The following is a 17,001-nucleotide window of genomic DNA, read 5'->3' as shown; positions in this document are numbered from 1 at the left end:
TTTTGAGTTATTTAGGTAAATAACCTTTGGATACCCTGTGTCACTTCACTTCACTGGCAGCAGGTATCTCACATGCTGCTGTTTACTGGATTGATTAGGACCAGAATGTACTACAATACAGAGGATTCTCCCAGGAGAGAGAGGAAAGACTCCTCAAGCCTCTCAGTAGATATATATTTACTTTCAGGTAAATAAAAGCAAAAGAAAATTTTGTGGAGTAATACTCCTTACATTCACTTGTAGTCCTTTGGATAGGCATCTCTCAGGAGGAATTTTTGACTGGTAGAAGGTACTCTAATGAGGAGCAAACTCAATTTAAAAAATCAGGCTTCAGCCAGTGGGCAGAGTAGGAGTCCTGGCAGATGCAGCCGGAGCCACACCTGATACAGTTCTCCACAGGAGCTTCACTGCTGCAGGACACACATTTGTGGGTGGGTGATGTGCTGTGAGCAGGAATTTGAGGCTTCTGACAGTTAATAGCATTAGAGGGTCTGCCTTCAAGCTCTTCTATATTTTAGTGGCTCTGCTCTTTTTCTGCACTGCTGTGTGACTCTGCATCTGTTTTGCTAGTTTGACTGCATTGTCTGTGTGTGTTCTTGAGTTCACTTGCCAGTTGTTTGCATAGAGAGAAAGCAAGCAGGGTGTTTTATGTTCCAGTGTGCACACTCTGTGACTTGTGTACTTATGTGCTTTGTTTTATTTTGACACAGAAGCATAGAAACATACAGTTTTTGTTACTGTTGTCATCTGACATGAAAGTTACCCGAGAAAATACCAATGCCCAGTTTCATTTAAAGCAACCATGAGTCTCTGCTTAGCCTTTTAATGGATTACATTAAACAGACACTGCAAAGTGAAACTTGAAAAATTATTGTTGCTTATTTAGTTGTCCCAGCCTCAGAAGAGATCTGTTAGTATAGTGCAACTGCAAGTCTGGAAGGAAGCATCTCCTTCAGAGCAGAGGCAGCAGTGTTTCATTATTCTTTGTTCACAAAAGGCTTTGCTGCATGAATTCAGCTGATTTTATGAGAAGCCTAGAAATGTGTTCTCATGTATTGATGAGGCTAACAGAGCCCTTACTCTGTTCACAGACTTGTGTGGTGCATGTTAGATGCCGAGACCTCGCCAGAAATGTATTTCTAGTTAAGAGCTTATCGCAGATTAGGTTGTGGAGTCAGTAGGTGTTCGAGTGGTGCACATCTCCGAGATGTGTATCAGCCTTCCTGCGGTTGCCACGCAAAGTGCTGTGCTGCCAACGTGACAGCGTTTTGCTTATCAGCTAATGGTGCGCAGAGGGGTGACATCATTAGTGGCCAATGAGACATCCAGTCGTCCCAGGCAGCTGAGAACGCTCCCTTGTTGTCGGGGCACTCGCTGAGTCTGCGTTCTGTTTGTATCCATGCAGCACAGAGATCAGGATTTCCTCACAAGCAGTTGAGATAATTCTGTATTGGAGAAGCTGAAAGATGTATTCATGATACATCATTTTATATATATATATATATATTCATATTCATGGTTTTGTTCAGGTATAGCTACAACAAAACATATTGCTGGACTGCTTTCTGGCCTCAGTTTGTTTGAAAAGGTTGAGGCACTCCTTGCATGACTAAATTCAGTGCTGATCCCTCCATTGTTCGGTTGCATGCATTATTGCTTTCTTTCCACAATTTTTGCGTTATGCACTCAATTGGCAAATGCTGGCAACAGGAATGAGCAGCAGAATTAGGCTGCTAGAGTGAAGATAAATATTCTGTCATCTTGGAGATTGTATTTCATGTTTGTAAAAATTATGGAGTACTAATGATGTGATTAGGAGACAGAGAGACAAAGCAAAAACCCACTGAACGAATGAAAGAATTTGACTTAAAAGCTTGACAGAAGTGAAGCAGTCATTATGGTCACATATTACCAGAATCCCAGTTGAAAAGTGTTACTGCTGTATATTGAATATTGCATGGGATAGGTTAAAGGATCAATGAGAAGAGGTGTATGATACAGAACTCAGTGAACAGTGGCTGCTCCTGACACAGATATTTGGGATTTGGAGGAACAATGTGTCAGTGCATCTCAGCTGAGGAGTAGCAGCTAGATGTGTGCATGCATGTCCAGGCGTGCTCATGGCCTGTTGTGGACACAAAATGAAGTGATAGGCTGAACTTGAGCAGAAGAAGTCACACTTCTCTCTTTAAATGATTTTCACCTCAGAGCTGCAGCTGGAGAGAATGTTAGCATATCTCAGCTGAAGCACAAAACCTTGTTAGGCTTGTGGTAATTCACTCAAAGATACCTGAGCCCCAGGTGCATTTGATACCTCGTGTTATTTATACATGTTCTTTCTGGCTTTCTCACTTGTATGTTCAAGAGTGCTGTAGTGGAGGCTTGGTGGCCAAATGGACATGGAAAGCAGACTGGATACAACATGACCACAACTTTCATGATGGAGGCAGGATGCCAGATTGAGAAGTTTTCAAAGGTGAGCCCTAAAGTTTAATTGCATCTGGCATTGCACTGTTAGTTTTAGGATATCTGCTCTGCATAGCAGGTGTCTAGAGCTCTTAAATGTTTTGCTGAGTTGTAACATACATGTGAAAATGCTAATGAGAAATGAGTTTTTTAATGTCACAATGTATGGATACCTGTTTTCTGATAGTCTTACCTTGTGTGGATGCCTTTAGTTTATATTGTGGCTGTAGGATGGTTTACAGTTAACCAGAAACCTCAGAAGAGAAAAGATGTTTACTTCTTAATTTTTCTAGCTTATGAAAACAGTACTTCTAAACTTCAAACACCATGCTCTTAGTTTTGTATCATGCACTGAAAAACCCTTTTAGATTTCTGTAAGATTATGCAAAGGTTTATTACTGAGATTTTTTTTTTTTTTTGCTAATTCAGTTTGTAAAAATTTATGGGATAGACACATTCCTAAAAACCTAACATACATTTATTTATTAGAATGTGGTAGATGTGCTTCAGGCTTAAGAAAAGGTAAGGTCTTAAATACAACCATAAAGGTAATATTTGGGGGATTTTGCATAAGAGTTCTGCTAACACAGCAGCTGTTTAATTGTCTGTTTGGTTTTACTAAGAAGCCTAGAAGAGGTAATTTCCAATTGTCCATTAAATAAAAAAATCATAGGGATTAGACTGGCCTCCTTATGCCATGAACATGTGGAAACAACCACATAAATATATGCATTTATTAGATGTTTCTGGTGCGTATTGCTTTACTAAAAACTAATCTGGTCACCAGGCATGTAAACTGCTATTTGCTGTAATATTTGCTAGTGTGAAAAAAACTTAGGCAAACTAGTACCTTCTGGTGTTTTATCTTTATTGGACTAGCCCCTGGTTTGATTATGAAGTCATAATAATAATAATTATTTGCTATGATTAGTGTTCTAGTTTTGAAACAATTATAAAACCCACACCAAGTAAACACAGCATATGTTGCTTGGAAAAACTGGTTGTAGGAAATACAGTTATAAAGCCTCTAAAAAGCAAAATTCTGTTATTACTGTGTGAAAACTGCACAATGATAGGAAGGCTAATAATTTCCATTTGAGTGCTTATGTCAGAATATTTCATAGAGCTCTGTGGCATATGATCATCAGGACTTCATGGTCTACAACAGAAACCTCTTATTTTTTTTTCTCCTTAAGGGGAAAGAGGGGGGGAAAAAGCAAATGCACTACATAGTGGGCATTGTGAATTAACCAGCATATGGAGCCTTTACAGCTTACAGTGTGAAGTCTGGTCATCCTTCCTGTGTTCTGTGAATCTGTGTTTTAGATTCTGGCAGACACACATGCATACACACCATCACCCCCCAGTGAGAGCTGTATGAGTGGAAAAAGGCTCTGTACGCAGTTTTTTCATGTTGTAGCATAATTTTCTCTCATGTCAGCAGAACTGAACAGCAACATTCATACAGCTTAATAAGAACTTTGAGTAGTTCAGGAGATACAATCAGGGATTAATGTTCCTGGAAGTTGTTTTGTTGTCAGATCTGTTGTCCACGTTGTACTGACTGTATTTAGGAATAATAAATATCCTACTTTCACACTTTCTTTTCCCCTCAGAAAAAAACAGAGGTGAGGCATTTCACAAGTCTTTTGTGTCCATATGAGTGTCGACTCAACTTTGGATAGGAGAAAACTGAAGCACGAGAACTGTACATGTGAGAAAGCACAGCTTGTTCTTATGTCAGATTTGTCTACTCCTAACTTGAACTACTTTCTGGATTCTGACATGCTAGAGTAGTATTCATAACTAATGCTTTGGGAATATTTCTGGGTGGCCTTCCAGTATGTATTTGCAGGAGCTGTATAGAGCTGTAGCCAGCAGTGCTGGGAATCTCTTTGGCTCAAAGAAATACTTACTCATTCCTGTCCAGAGTAGCAGAAAACCAAAGCAGAATAAAAGCCAACTTCCAGGATGGGCTGTGGTTTGGTTTTCTTTTGGTTTTCCATTTGAATATTTTGTTCTAGAGTTTTTTTTCTCAGGATAATGTGAAACAAAGTAATATCTCGCAGTGATACTGGTTTTCTTGATGGAGGGTCCTGTTTGCTATTGAAAAGTTATTTATTTCTTGCCATCCCCACATCAAGGAATTTATTACCTCTTTCATTGCCCCATGAAGCATTTGTTTGCTTCTCAGTTCTATTTCTCTGACTTTCTGTATGCTCCTTTCTCCAGCATTGCACTCAGAGTTGTTAATTTTTAAGGCTATTTTTGTACTTTCAAGATCTTGACCTCCAGCAGTCTTTTCCTCCATCCCTTCACACACACTTTTCCCCCCAGGCATTTTAGCATGACTTCCAGAAGTCTTTCTTTCTGGCTTTGTAGTTTTCACACCACTTTCATGCTGTGTGCTAATTTGTTAGGTCGCTGGGTTGTTCTGTGATCTTAGTTCAGCTCTAGGCGTCTTCATCCTTATTACTTTTCCTAGTGCTAAATATGGGAATACCAAATGTCATCCACAGGTCACTTAACTGTGTACAAAGCCTTTGTATGTGCTTTAAAAAGGTAGTTATCTGTTTCATAATTATGCCCAGAATCAGCTGATTGGTCTGTGGTGGCTAGAGAGCCTCTTGTGTGTGTCCTGAGACTGAGAGAAATACTCAGCCCTCAGGCAGCAAGCACTCTCAGACAGATTTTGAGGTGGCCAAGATATTGATAGCCAGAAGGGCATGTAGCCAAGCATGCCAGGTGCTGGTTGTCTCCCATTGCCCTTCTTTTACCCCCCAAAGCAGAAGGAAGCTGTATTAGGAACAGGAAGATGTGCTGTTACCAGCTGGCCTCGGGGGAACAGTGGGGTTCCACTGAATCTTGAAGGCCTGGGAATGTGAGCTGAGGCTAAGGAGCTTTTTCTCTTGCTCCTGCTGTCTGGGTGGTCCTGGCTGAGTGTTCCAGCCTCTCAGATTGCCTTGAGTTTGGCCAGTTGCATGAGTTCCACTTGAGCAGGAATAAAGCAATATCTCATTACTTCTGTTAGTAATATAAATACTCCATCACAAATGCACTCTGAGACTGTCCCAACCTGCCTAATGACATCCCAAATACTTTGGCAGCTCCAACTGCAAGTCCCATTCCACTTTGTGCCATAAAAACAGAGCACAATGGAGACTGAGGAGTTTTTCTCCAAGTAATCAAATTCAATGTAGGAAGGTCAGAACTTTTTCACTAGTGCAGTACTCATACTGTAGTTTCTCTTTTGTGGCCTTCAGGAGTTAGAGTGACTGTGAAAGTTGCATGAAACTTTGGTTATTATTTCAACTCAGCTGTTAAACTAAGTCTGCAAAATTCTAGGAATGGTCACTGCCATGATGCAGAGCTGTATAGGTTGAGCTCAGTGATCTGCAACCTCTGCTAATGCATCTGGTTTGTCACATGCATTGTCTCTATCCAGGTATTTGGTTGATAATTTTCCAGTTAACTTAGAAGCACCAAAGAGGAAGCAAAAAGTTGTGATCTTCTTTTTCCTCCCTACTGATAGAAATAGTTTTCTGTCGATATGTGTGATTTTTGATAAGCTGAACATTCAGAAAATGCAGTCCCATAGTGGGATTAATCATTTCCCTTTTGAATTACAACCATGTCTAGTGTGTGAATTAAAGAGTGGCATTTTGTATTAAAAACAGAATTATCTTTTGCACTTAACTAGGTTAATTTTAGCCTGGTTTAGTGACATATACTTGCTTCAGCTGAAGCTTGTGGCAGAGGGAGAACAGACTGTACTGTACAAGCTGACCTTTTGAAAAGGTAAAGCAAATAGTCATCTGAGAGAGGAGTGGTTACTATCTTAGGAGTAGTTTAGAAAAAATTTGGTTCCTGCCCTTCTGACCCAAACCTGTTTTGGCTAAAATTTACCGTGAGCTTTCCTTCCCTTTATTTAGTTTTCCAGTTTTCTCCCTATGATAATGAGCAACAGGTGCAAGAAAGAAAATGTGTTTTCTTTCTGACTTAAGGAAGTTGAACTGGAATAAGGATGCAGGAGAAAATGTTTAAAGTGTCTCTGAAAGAGCTGTTCTCTGGAAGAGTTTGAAGGTCTGCAGGAGCTGATGTGGCAGGTGAGAAAGGCACCTGTACAAATAAGGGGTCAGTGCTGTTGCAGTGCATTAACTGCTCCTTCATGGCTGTCTGTGTCAGTGCAGTCAGGATACCCTCAGAGCAGCGTTGTTGCTTGTAGTGAAGTCCTAGAAAACGTCTGGAATGGTTTCCTGGGAGCTTTAATTCCACCTGCAACAGGAGAAAGGAAGGTTTTCTTGTTTCAGCATCACAATGCCATATATTAGGCTAAAAGAACAGCTGGAAAAGTTTGGCCTCTGCTTCTGCTCGAAATGTGCTTTATCTTTAATACTTTACTCAGAGTGTTTATTTAGCTGAACTGGTCACTCTGAGTCATTATTGCTGATCTTGCTGTTCCAACACAGCTGTGATGGCCAGAGGGCCTTTCACTTGCAAACTGGCATTTCTGTTTGCACGCGTGTTTTTTTCTCTAAGTGTTGCACCTATTAAAAAGATACCATTTCAGAGCAGTAAAAGGAGAAGATCTTGCTTGTACTATGTGAATCTCATGCTAGCCATTCAGGGATAAGACTTAAAACTGAGCTGCTGCAGTCTCCTGGTAGAGAAAATTGCAGATTACCTGGTGCTTCTGATCTGGTGGAACCCCTATATTCCTCTTTCTGGCCTTCAGCTGGACTTTTCACTGGATTCTGCAACAATCAAACTTCATCTGTCTCTTCCTTACATACTTGTGTGCACATGTACAGTTGTTTGCTCATGCTTTCTCTTGCCCTCTCTTAATATGATAGCAGCTTTAAAAAGTGAACAGGCTTATTGAAAGAATTCTTTCTAGTACTCTTACAGAATGTTTTCAGCAAGCAGGAATTTTAGAGATGAATCCATGTCTTTTGACTCCTTGACCAGTTCTAAGCTGTTATTGTTCAGTTCAATCCCTTTTGTAATGGTTTTCTTTATTTATGTAGTTTTAATTCTTTTTTTGACAGCTTTAAATCTAAGTTCCATGTCTTCACAGGTTTATTTTCGGACAGTAGAACTTGTTCAAGAGCCTATTCCTGGCTCACCAGGTCTGAGTTTCTACTTCAGAATCAATGGCCGACCCATTTTTATTAAGGGCTCAAACTGGATTCCAGCAGATTCTTTCCAGGACAGAGTGACCTATGACACGTAAGCCACATTTGATGTTCTCTAAGGATAAAGGATAATGTTTTCCTCCTCCTGATTCTCTCTACACCCTTTATCAAAGGTTGGCTTTAGTGGGTAAAACTTTCAAGGTAGAATACTAATTGTTGTGGGTGGGAGTGGGAGGCTTCAGAATTAGTGCTTAATTAACATGAACAGATTTGAGTGATGTTCAAGGCATGTAGGCACAATTGCTGGTGGGAAGGTGATTGCTTGCAGTTCATAGTTACTGGCCTTTTGGGTATTTTTAGGGGTGATCCTCAGGCCTTATCTGGGCACATCCACGGGTAGTCAAGAAGATGTGCACTTCATCCATGTCCTAGCCCATGTCATGTGGGGTTATGTAGGTGCATGGTAGCCTCTCCCCTTTTCCTGATTTTGTCTAGACTACCTGGATTTCATTGCACAGCTCTGCAGAGATGCAGGTGGGATGGGGGCTGTCCTGTACCTGGACTAAGCTTTGCTCTGGGGTATTGGGGAACCAGGACAACAGGGCATGCTGTGGTGTGCATTCACATGCGATTTAGAGGCTACTACCAGTATGATTTAAGGAAAAATGAAGTCTAAAACCCTTAAAATGAGATTCCCAGTCTCAGTATTTCTCCTCACCCTCTCACTCCCCTATTCTCGCTATGCATTATGGAACTTGGGAAGAGGATATACATTCCTGACTGTGTTTAAAGAGAATTTAAATTCAAGTAATTTACATACAAAGCAAGTAATATCAGAGGAGAAAAGACCAACATGATTAATAAAACATAGTATTTCTAAATTTAGTCCTGCCAAAACTTCTGTAAAAGCACTTACACTTGTGTCACTCCATCTATTTTGTAAGTACTAACAGGATCAAGCCACTTGTTCTGCACAAAATTTTGATTTTTGGGAGCTCTGTCCAGGCATGCAGGTTTAGAAACCAGAGTATTTTGATACTTTCTGTTAGAGTTATAAGTCATAGATTGCCTACTAATGATTTAGATTTGGGTGTTTTTTTTGGTAGGGGCATTCATTTCTTAATTTTTTGTATAACCTTAGAAATTCTTAACTAATACAACTTCACCAAACTGTATATCTCCTTTTTGTATTTGACAGACTAAGGCTGCTCTTGAAGTCTGCAGCAGATGCTAACATGAATGCCCTTCGGGTTTGGGGAGGAGGAGTATATGAACAAGATGAATTTTACGATATTTGTGATGAAATAGGAATAATGGTAAAAACACTAAACACAGACTACTTATTTAAAAACTGACAAGAACTTGTAAATGAAAATCCACTTCAAATTTAAAAAAAAAGATAATTAATACATAAGTTCTAACCATGTTTCCAAAGAACATTTTAGAGTACCAACGTGAGAGGTCAGATTAACCTAATTTTTTGGATGGCTGGTTGGGGTTCTTTAATTTCTTTGTAATTTGAATGGTTTGTGATTACAGAGGCTGTCTGTTGAATCTGGAAGTGATATTTTGGAGACTTTATAGTAGAAGGTTGCCGTTAGGTAGAAGGTAGCTATGATCTTCTCAGTTATGGAAATGGATTTTATTTATTTTAAAAGTATTGTCTTCTTTTTAGCAACAGCTGAAAAAGTTTGGGTGTTTTTGGTTCAGACATTTCTTTTGACCCAAAGACAAACATGGAAGGCATTATCCAAGGGGCCGTTTTGAACAAGCTATAATTGAATATAACTGTAGCTGTAAGGTGAACACCTGCTGCAATCACTAATCCTAGATGAGTACCTTTCTTTTGTTATATAAGCTTGGAGGCACATATTAATAAGTTATGATGAAGCAGTGGCTAGATGAATGAAGGTCAAGCTGCATCTGGTATTAAAAATCCTGAGAAGTGTGTTTGGTCATAGTCTACACCATAAGAAGAAGGGAAACAGTATTTGTACCTTGCTGCTTTCAGATGTGTGTGCTTGCAAAAAAAAAAAAAAAAGTTACATCTATTTTAGTGATCTGAATGAGTGTCCTGATTTTCAAGACTTCTGAGCACTTAGAGTTCTTTAATTTTTGACACTAGGCACCTTAAGTAGGCCACATAGATCTGTGTCTGTACAGTGCTCAGTGCAAGAGGTAGATCCTATTTAACAGCCAAAATAGCCAGTAAATGCAGGGAATCAGACCCTTTTTCTGGACGGGGCACTAGGGAGGCTTTTGGTTTTGTTTCTTCTGATGGTCTTGTAAAGGCTTAAAAACGCATTGGAGTCAAACTGTGCTTAAGGAAAAACAGTGATAGCTCACTGAAGGAAATAGTGAGAAAAAGTTTCTTTCAATCAGAGAGTTTTGACACCAACAGCCCCTAAAGGATTATGAGTGATTCTGCAGCAATGGTTTTGCTTTTGCTGTACAGTGTTAGGATTGTAACAATTCTTAATGACTCCATTGTCCCCCACTGTCCTATTCTTTATCTTCAGTTTCCTAAGGGAATGTGTGCTGAAAAGAGCCATGGAAAAGCATATTCTCACTGCAATGAAAATGCAGTTTTGTGAGGAGCTAGCCTCTGTCTCTCTCTATGTAGCATGGTGCTCAGAAAAGTGGAGTCTCCTACAGACTCCTTTGGGTTAAGGTGCTCCTTCTAGAAATTTGAGACAGACTAGAAGGAGCCCCAAGGTCATGGCAATTTAAAAAACAAGACAGGTAAACAAGAAATCTTACCCATCTCACTGGGCTTCCGTTCCCATTTTTGTAATTCTCCTGCAAGGTACGAATGGAGTTTATTGTTCTTGAATTGAAAGGCTTGCTGTTCTCTAATAATATCTACTTGATCTTTCTTTGGAGAGAGAGATCACAGTGTTTTTAGAGCATCTAGTTTGTTTCTGCCTTTCTTACTGGGTAAGATTTGCTGGTTTTTTGATAGTTTCGTATGGAGGTGTTGTCTTAACAAGTACACGTTAAGGTCTGTTAAGTGTGCTCAGTACCACATCAGAAGAATTACTGTCTCTTCTCATTAAGTAATGGGGATTTGGTGTTACACCTGCAAAATAGTAAGTAAATATGAAATTGTTCTGTTCAGCTGCAAATTGTTACATGTTCATGTTTCTGATTATTCTGTTGAAACTCACAGAACTTCATCTACTGAGCCGTATTCCGCTCCTCAGTGTAGGCTGTCAGGAGCTGATTCCTAAGGGTAAATATTTTGAAACCCTGATATTGAGGATAACCACAGTGGAGTATGCACATACTTGAGCCCCATGGTGAATGTGATTTGTTTGCTGTCTGAAGAAAGGACTGTGCATCCCAATAGCCATATATTTTTCAAGTATGTAAAGTAACTTGCTGACAGTTTTTTTCATCTTTCCTTCCCCTTGTAGATTTGGCAGGATTTCATGTTTGCTTGTGCGCTATATCCAACCGACCAGAATTATTTAGAATCCGTAAGAGCAGAAGTTTCTCATCAGGTATTTTATCCATGTGTCAAAGCTCTATTTCACATTTTCTGTTTTTCGTTGACTGTGTAAGTTAGCTTTCCAGAAATGGTTGTTTTGAAGTTTTTGTTAGTGTACCTTTATGTAGCAGACACAAAATGTAACCTTGTTAAATCTTCTTGAACTCCTCTGACTGATTGCAGGAGTTGTCACTCAAGCAGACTGCACAGAATTTATCCTTCACACATGGCTGAGTGGAGGTGGGTGGTACATACATGCATAAGGCAGATGTATGTCAGAATATAGAAGTTTTCCCTTCTGAAAGCGTATATTACAAAACTTTGAGCCTGGTGGCAAGCTGAGGGAATAGTGAACCGTGTGGCAAAAAAAGGGAATTGTAGGCTTAGCATATGTAATATACATGTGGACTTGTAATTCAACTAGTAATAAAGTGATTATTTTTTAAAAAATTCATTGTTAATATAAGTAATTTTGCTTGACTTGTGAAACTGTAAGTTGTATTTCAGGTGCGACGTTTAAAATCTCATCCATCAATTATTCTGTGGAGTGGTAACAATGAAAATGAAGCAGCAATTGCAAGCAACTGGTTCTCCATACCTTATCCTGACATAGGAGTCTATATCAAAGACTACGTGATCCTTTATGTGGAGAACATACGTGAAATAGTTCTTAGTGTAAGTAATCTCAAGAAACTGCAGGATGATATGGCTTGGCAAAAGGTTTTAATACTGGAGCAAGCTGGGATTTCCTTTTTTTCTTCTAATCCTTTTAAGACATGAAGAAGAGCGTTTTGAGAAATTGCTCTTTCCAACTCTTCTAAACAACTCTCTAAACTCAAGAGTTATTCTCCAAATTAAAACAAAGAAACATGTCTTTAACATTTTGTGATGTGTAAACTAAGACCTGAAAGTGTAGTAGATCTTGCTTCTTTTTTCTTTCCTGCTTTTAGTATGTCCATGAGTGCCTTCACTTCCAGTGGACAAAAATCAGCTTGCCCATTAATTAATTAATCTCAATGATCAGGTTTCCTTTATCCAGTTTTGTTGAAGAGCACTGTGAAAAGCATTTAACAACCCTCAGGTCTTTTAATAGCAGTTGAAGTAATCTATAAAGATGTTACTTCTTGACTATGTCACTGTATATTTTTTGTTCTAAGCAGGTAAAGCATAAGTGATGCTAAACATTGAACTCATGCTGTGTAGTCATTGTATTGATTTTGTAAACAAAATGTTGGTGTTCTACGGTATGTGAAGGCAAAGTAAAATATTTTGATGCAAAATTTAAACTGCGAGTATGCAGGCCACAAACACCTGGAATCCTTGATGAAGTCTAGTGTGATTTTGCACAGGTTTTTTAGGTTTCTTATCCTCTTAGAAGAGGAGATTCTAGATTTCTGTACTGAGCTGTGTGTAAAGGTGGTGTGCTGTGGTGTTTTTGTGATTAGCTACATGAGCTGGGTGGCCAGTGTGTGTGCAACAAAATGAGGTGGTCTGGCTTGGTACTTGTGCAGCACTGCCATCCAAGATGGACCCATTTTTATTTTAAGTCAGTAGAATAATTATTTTCAGTGCAAAAAGGAACCATAGAGGGAGATAACTTCAGGTCCTGTGCAATACAAGCCAGCTGAGGAAACTTAAAACTACTGGTAGTCCTGGACTTGGTAACCTGAAAAGACTTCTACCTTTGAGCTAAAGACTTCAGGGAATCCAGGATTTCCTGTAGTAAATTGTTTCAGTTAATTATTAATTACTCACGCCAAGAAAAAAAGAAAGAAGATGATGTGGGAAACAGGATTGTTTCTTAAAATGAAGCAAGTGTCCGAGTGCATTGCTGTGTTCGAGCCAATTGCAGTAACTTGTTACTGGTGACTAACTTGGGCTTCTGTCTTACTAGAAGTAGGATGTTAAATGAATTATACCTGCAAAAGGATACTGCAGAAATGAATTATACCTGCAAAAGGATTCAGTACTTTGTAGGCTATTGTTAAAAGATTTAGTATTCTAAATCTACTGAGACTATAAATAAAGGCAGCTCTGAACAATTTGAAATGTAACACTCCTTGTAGTCTCATCCATCTTAGCATGCAGAGCCAGCTAAAATGACAGTAACTTGTAATGGTACCATGCATGTATTAAAAGCAGAACACCTTGGATTTGTTAGGACTAAATTTAGGTGACTGTTTAATAAGAAAGGTGAAAATCATGGCCTTGTTCCTGTAAAAACACTGCAAAAGTAATAATTTTCCATAAAGAAGTCATAGTACTCAAATATTAATGTTCCTTGAGTATATATTTCACAAGGCACACTTTAAATAGCCTTCATTAAGAATTTAGAGGCATATAAAGATAGAAAATCTCTTGATGTGAGGAGAGAATCCCTCAGAAGAGCAGAGCAAGCAGAATCAAGCCCAGCTGTCCTCCAAGAACATAAGTAAGAAGCTAATTAAGTAAGTAAAGATGATGAATGTTAGGACATAAAAAGGAATGTTTCCTAGGTAGCGACTGAGAAATTTGGAAAAAGTATGGTCTCCCTGCCCCCAAGCCCCTCTTTTCAAATAGTAGTCTATGTATTCAGATAGTAAGTGTCAATCACTTTGTATTGACACATTGGGTTGTATTTGTTTTTTTTAAATCCCAGGAAGATAAGAGTCGTCCTTTTGTGGCATCCAGTCCCACCAATGGCTTGGAGTCAGTTAAAGAAGGCTGGCTCTCCCGGAATCCTTATGACACCCATTATGGTGATACACACTTTTATGACTACAACAGTGACTGCTGGAACTGGACAGTGTATCCTAAAACTCGTTTTGCTTCAGAGTATGGATTTCAGTCCTGGCCTTCCTTCAGTACAATTGAAAAGGTGAGGCTGGGCTTCCACTCCTTGCTGTCCCCTTTGCTCTCATTTAGTGAGGGCAATGAGTCTCTTCCCAAAAACCTTCTGCATCCAAACTGTAGTAATGTGTTGTTAGGCATGGTATGGCATAAGTGGGATAGAGGTGTGTGCTGGTGGGGAGGGAGGGGATGGAACCATTCTGTTTCCCTCCTTGGTGTTCAATATACTTACCTTGATGTTGCAAGAGGAACTTGGTTTGGATGAGAGACTATTATGAAACTGTTATTTCTGGTAGCAATTCTATTTAATGTATAGCTCAGTAATGATTGACTAACATCTGTTTACTTTTGTGGTGTCTAGGGATATGTGTTTGAGAAAGAGGAGAAATATGACAAAAGCTGAATTGCACTGGGTTTTAAAATGTTTTGATTTCTGTATATTTACCAATTTCTTTCATTTAAATAATCTATTTCTTAATGTATTGCATGTGAGAGGATTTGGTTTTGTCTCCATTAAATTTAGCTATTATATGTTCTGTCTTATTTATCAAAGTGGAGCAGAGACATACCATGCTGTTTGTCCATTTGTCCAGGGAGAGATGTTGATAGTCATGCATGCAACCAAAAGGAGTTCAGAATGTTTCTTTCAATTTGCTGGGCAAAGCCTGTTATGTGAAACATAATCAGAACATTCATCTGTATTAATAACAATAAAAATTATTCAATCTGGCCTAAAAAGAAACAAATTTAGATAAGATTGTTTAGCGATAGTAATTACAATGAAAACTTGGCAATAATAACTTAATGGGTTAGGCTGTGTCATTGTCTTTAGCTGAAAAAAGCTGTTTTATGGTAATTTGTTATCAGAAGTAGGTTTTGAAAATATATATACATATTATTAGAATTTATACCTCTACTGACTTATATAACTTTTATACCTCAATGTGTTTGACTAGATTACATTCTTCCATATTAATCTAGGGTATTTCTGATTTACTGAAATTTCTGAATGCAAGCAAAACTCTGAGGTCCCTAAGGCCAACCTTAGGACAATTAAGTTAAATGCCACTGAGCCAAAAGTTGCTCTTCGGGGTTCAACAGCAATGTGTGTTTTCATTTATTTCTACAAGGAGCGTAAGCAAAGGGTGTTAGTGATTAAAAATCTTTGCATGACTGCATGAGGCACTTCAGAAATATACTACCAGTTTTAAGGTTTTGGATGATATCAGTAGCTGTAATGGATATCCTTTCCTCAGTATCCTGGCTGTCATTGTACCTTCTACCTTTTCATTCAGATACCTTTTTTTGTGGTTTTTAAAGGTTTCCTCCCCTGAGGACTGGTCCTACACAAGCAATTTTTCTCTCCATCGGCAGCACCATGAAGGTGGCAATATTCAGATGCTTCAAGAGATTGGGCGTCATTTCAAGCTTCCCCAGAGCCCAGATCCTGTAAAGCAGTTCAAGGATATGATTTACCTCACTCAGGTAACAGGGATGTCTTCCATAGAAGTAGCTGTCAGTACTTGTTCCATTAAATTCTGTCAGCTGTTAGAACTGGACCTGGTCCCTTAGGGAGTGTTCCATCACACAGAAAGTTTCCATTCTGAAGAACTGGAGAGTCCAGTTTAGTTTGGAGCTAGCTTGTCTCTCCTTTAGTGTAGAGAGACTCCCAAATTTCTGGAATAATCAGGGAGTTGCCCAGAAACTGTCTCAACTGGGAGAAAGTCTGCCAGTATGTGCTGCCTTGGTCCTTCTCCTGAGCTGGGCTCACATAGCTGGGGAAGGAGGCAGGGATGTGCTGGGCTTCCATGGTACAAGAATTATTCCCAGTGCTGCATGTTGCTCCCTGTTCCAGGGTGGGGATGTTTTGCTCTTCATGTGGCCCCTGTAGGCTCACTGCTTTGGTTCTTGCCACGTGGAGCACATGAGCTTTGGAAGCAAAATTTTTTTCAAAGTTCTCTATTAATTAGATTAGTAGTAGCTTTTATTTTATTATGGACTCAAATATTGATACTTTAGAGAATATATTTTTGGGGTTTTTTTCAAATCAGAAGCATGTATTTTGCTTTTCATTCATAGTAGTTCTACATCATGCTTGTTTCTTTATTTGTGATTTCTGTGCAGTTTTTAAAAGATGCTAAGTAACTTTCTAATGCTATTATGCAAATTGAAAGTGCTGTTAATTTTTGGTGTGTTTCAAGAATTTCAGAAACACTATTGATGGAAGTAACTGCATGCTCACTAAGTTTCTAATGTTTGAGAGCTGCTGTCAGCAAGTTTTATATGCAAGCAAAATTGCTTGAGAATTTTTGGCACTCTTGACAAGAGAACAGGGATCAATGATGCTGTGAAATTGAATTCAGGGGTAAAGCTTTCACCATGAGGTCCTGACTCAAAAAAAGCTGGGAGAGTGTCTGTAAAGCTAAGTCTGTCAAGGCCTTATTAACAGGTTAAGCAATTTAATACCAAAATAAGGATAGCAAAAAGGATCAAGAAAGCGAACTTGTTTTAGTGTTTAACCAGAAGTAATATCTTTACCTTTTGGGCTGTCCTAAAGGCTTTTAACTTTATTTTAAGAATTTCTGTATATTTCCCCAGCCTAATAATAAACTGTGTGAAGAAAATATAGCAGTCTATTTAGCATCCATTGAGAACTTGGCCAATGAAAAATTCTGAAAAGTGGTTTTTAGATGCCATGGAGAAGGAGAAAAGGAGTGGGAGTGCAGCTGAAAAAAGGTTACTTTTCTGATGCACAGTTTTGACTGTAGTGAGAACGTGAGTTCAGAGTTTAGGGGTTTAGACTCTAAAGTAATGTATATTGAAGGCAATGCAGCTTTACATAATTTTGCAACTCTGAAGGGGGTTATTTAAATTAATGTAAAAAAAACCTTATTTTAAATTTCATTTTATTTTCCTTGTCTTTGATTTCCCTTTCAAAGACCATCCTCACTGTATGGAAGTAGCCCCATATGAAATTCTTGATGGGTACTGCTTGCAAAGCTGTTGGGAGCTGCTAGGAATAGATCTCCTTTCAGCAGAGTTCCACTGCACTGCAGGTGGATACTCCACAGGGCTCAAATT

At 38.9% G+C, this 17,001-nt stretch overlaps 1 protein-coding gene across 8 annotated transcripts in view; it reads left to right on the top strand.

The window, feature by feature from the left end:
• Positions 1–17,001, top strand: part of MANBA (mannosidase beta) — a 64,156-nt gene that overhangs the window by 25,654 nt on the left and 21,501 nt on the right. For 7 of the 8 annotated variants that reach the window (XM_041424520.1, XM_041424524.1, XM_041424521.1 and 4 more), the window contains 7 exons: positions 2,366–2,476; positions 7,544–7,695; positions 8,800–8,917; positions 11,018–11,104; positions 11,599–11,766; positions 13,730–13,948; positions 15,241–15,405. In XM_041424520.1, the coding sequence (XP_041280454.1) occupies positions 2,366–2,476; positions 7,544–7,695; positions 8,800–8,917; positions 11,018–11,104; positions 11,599–11,766; positions 13,730–13,948; positions 15,241–15,405 (1,020 nt within the window). The remainder of the gene's footprint in view (positions 1–2,365; positions 2,477–7,543; positions 7,696–8,799; positions 8,918–11,017; positions 11,105–11,598; positions 11,767–13,729; positions 13,949–15,240; positions 15,406–17,001) is intronic. The other variant, XM_041424526.1, reaches the window with a different exon arrangement.

The sequence above is a fragment of the Onychostruthus taczanowskii genome, unplaced genomic scaffold, assembly GCF_017590055.1.
Source record: "Onychostruthus taczanowskii isolate IOZ18803 unplaced genomic scaffold, ASM1759005v1 scaffold82, whole genome shotgun sequence".
Taxonomy (NCBI): domain Eukaryota; kingdom Metazoa; phylum Chordata; class Aves; order Passeriformes; family Passeridae; genus Onychostruthus; species Onychostruthus taczanowskii.
This window is presented reverse-complemented; position numbering and strand designations above follow the sequence as displayed.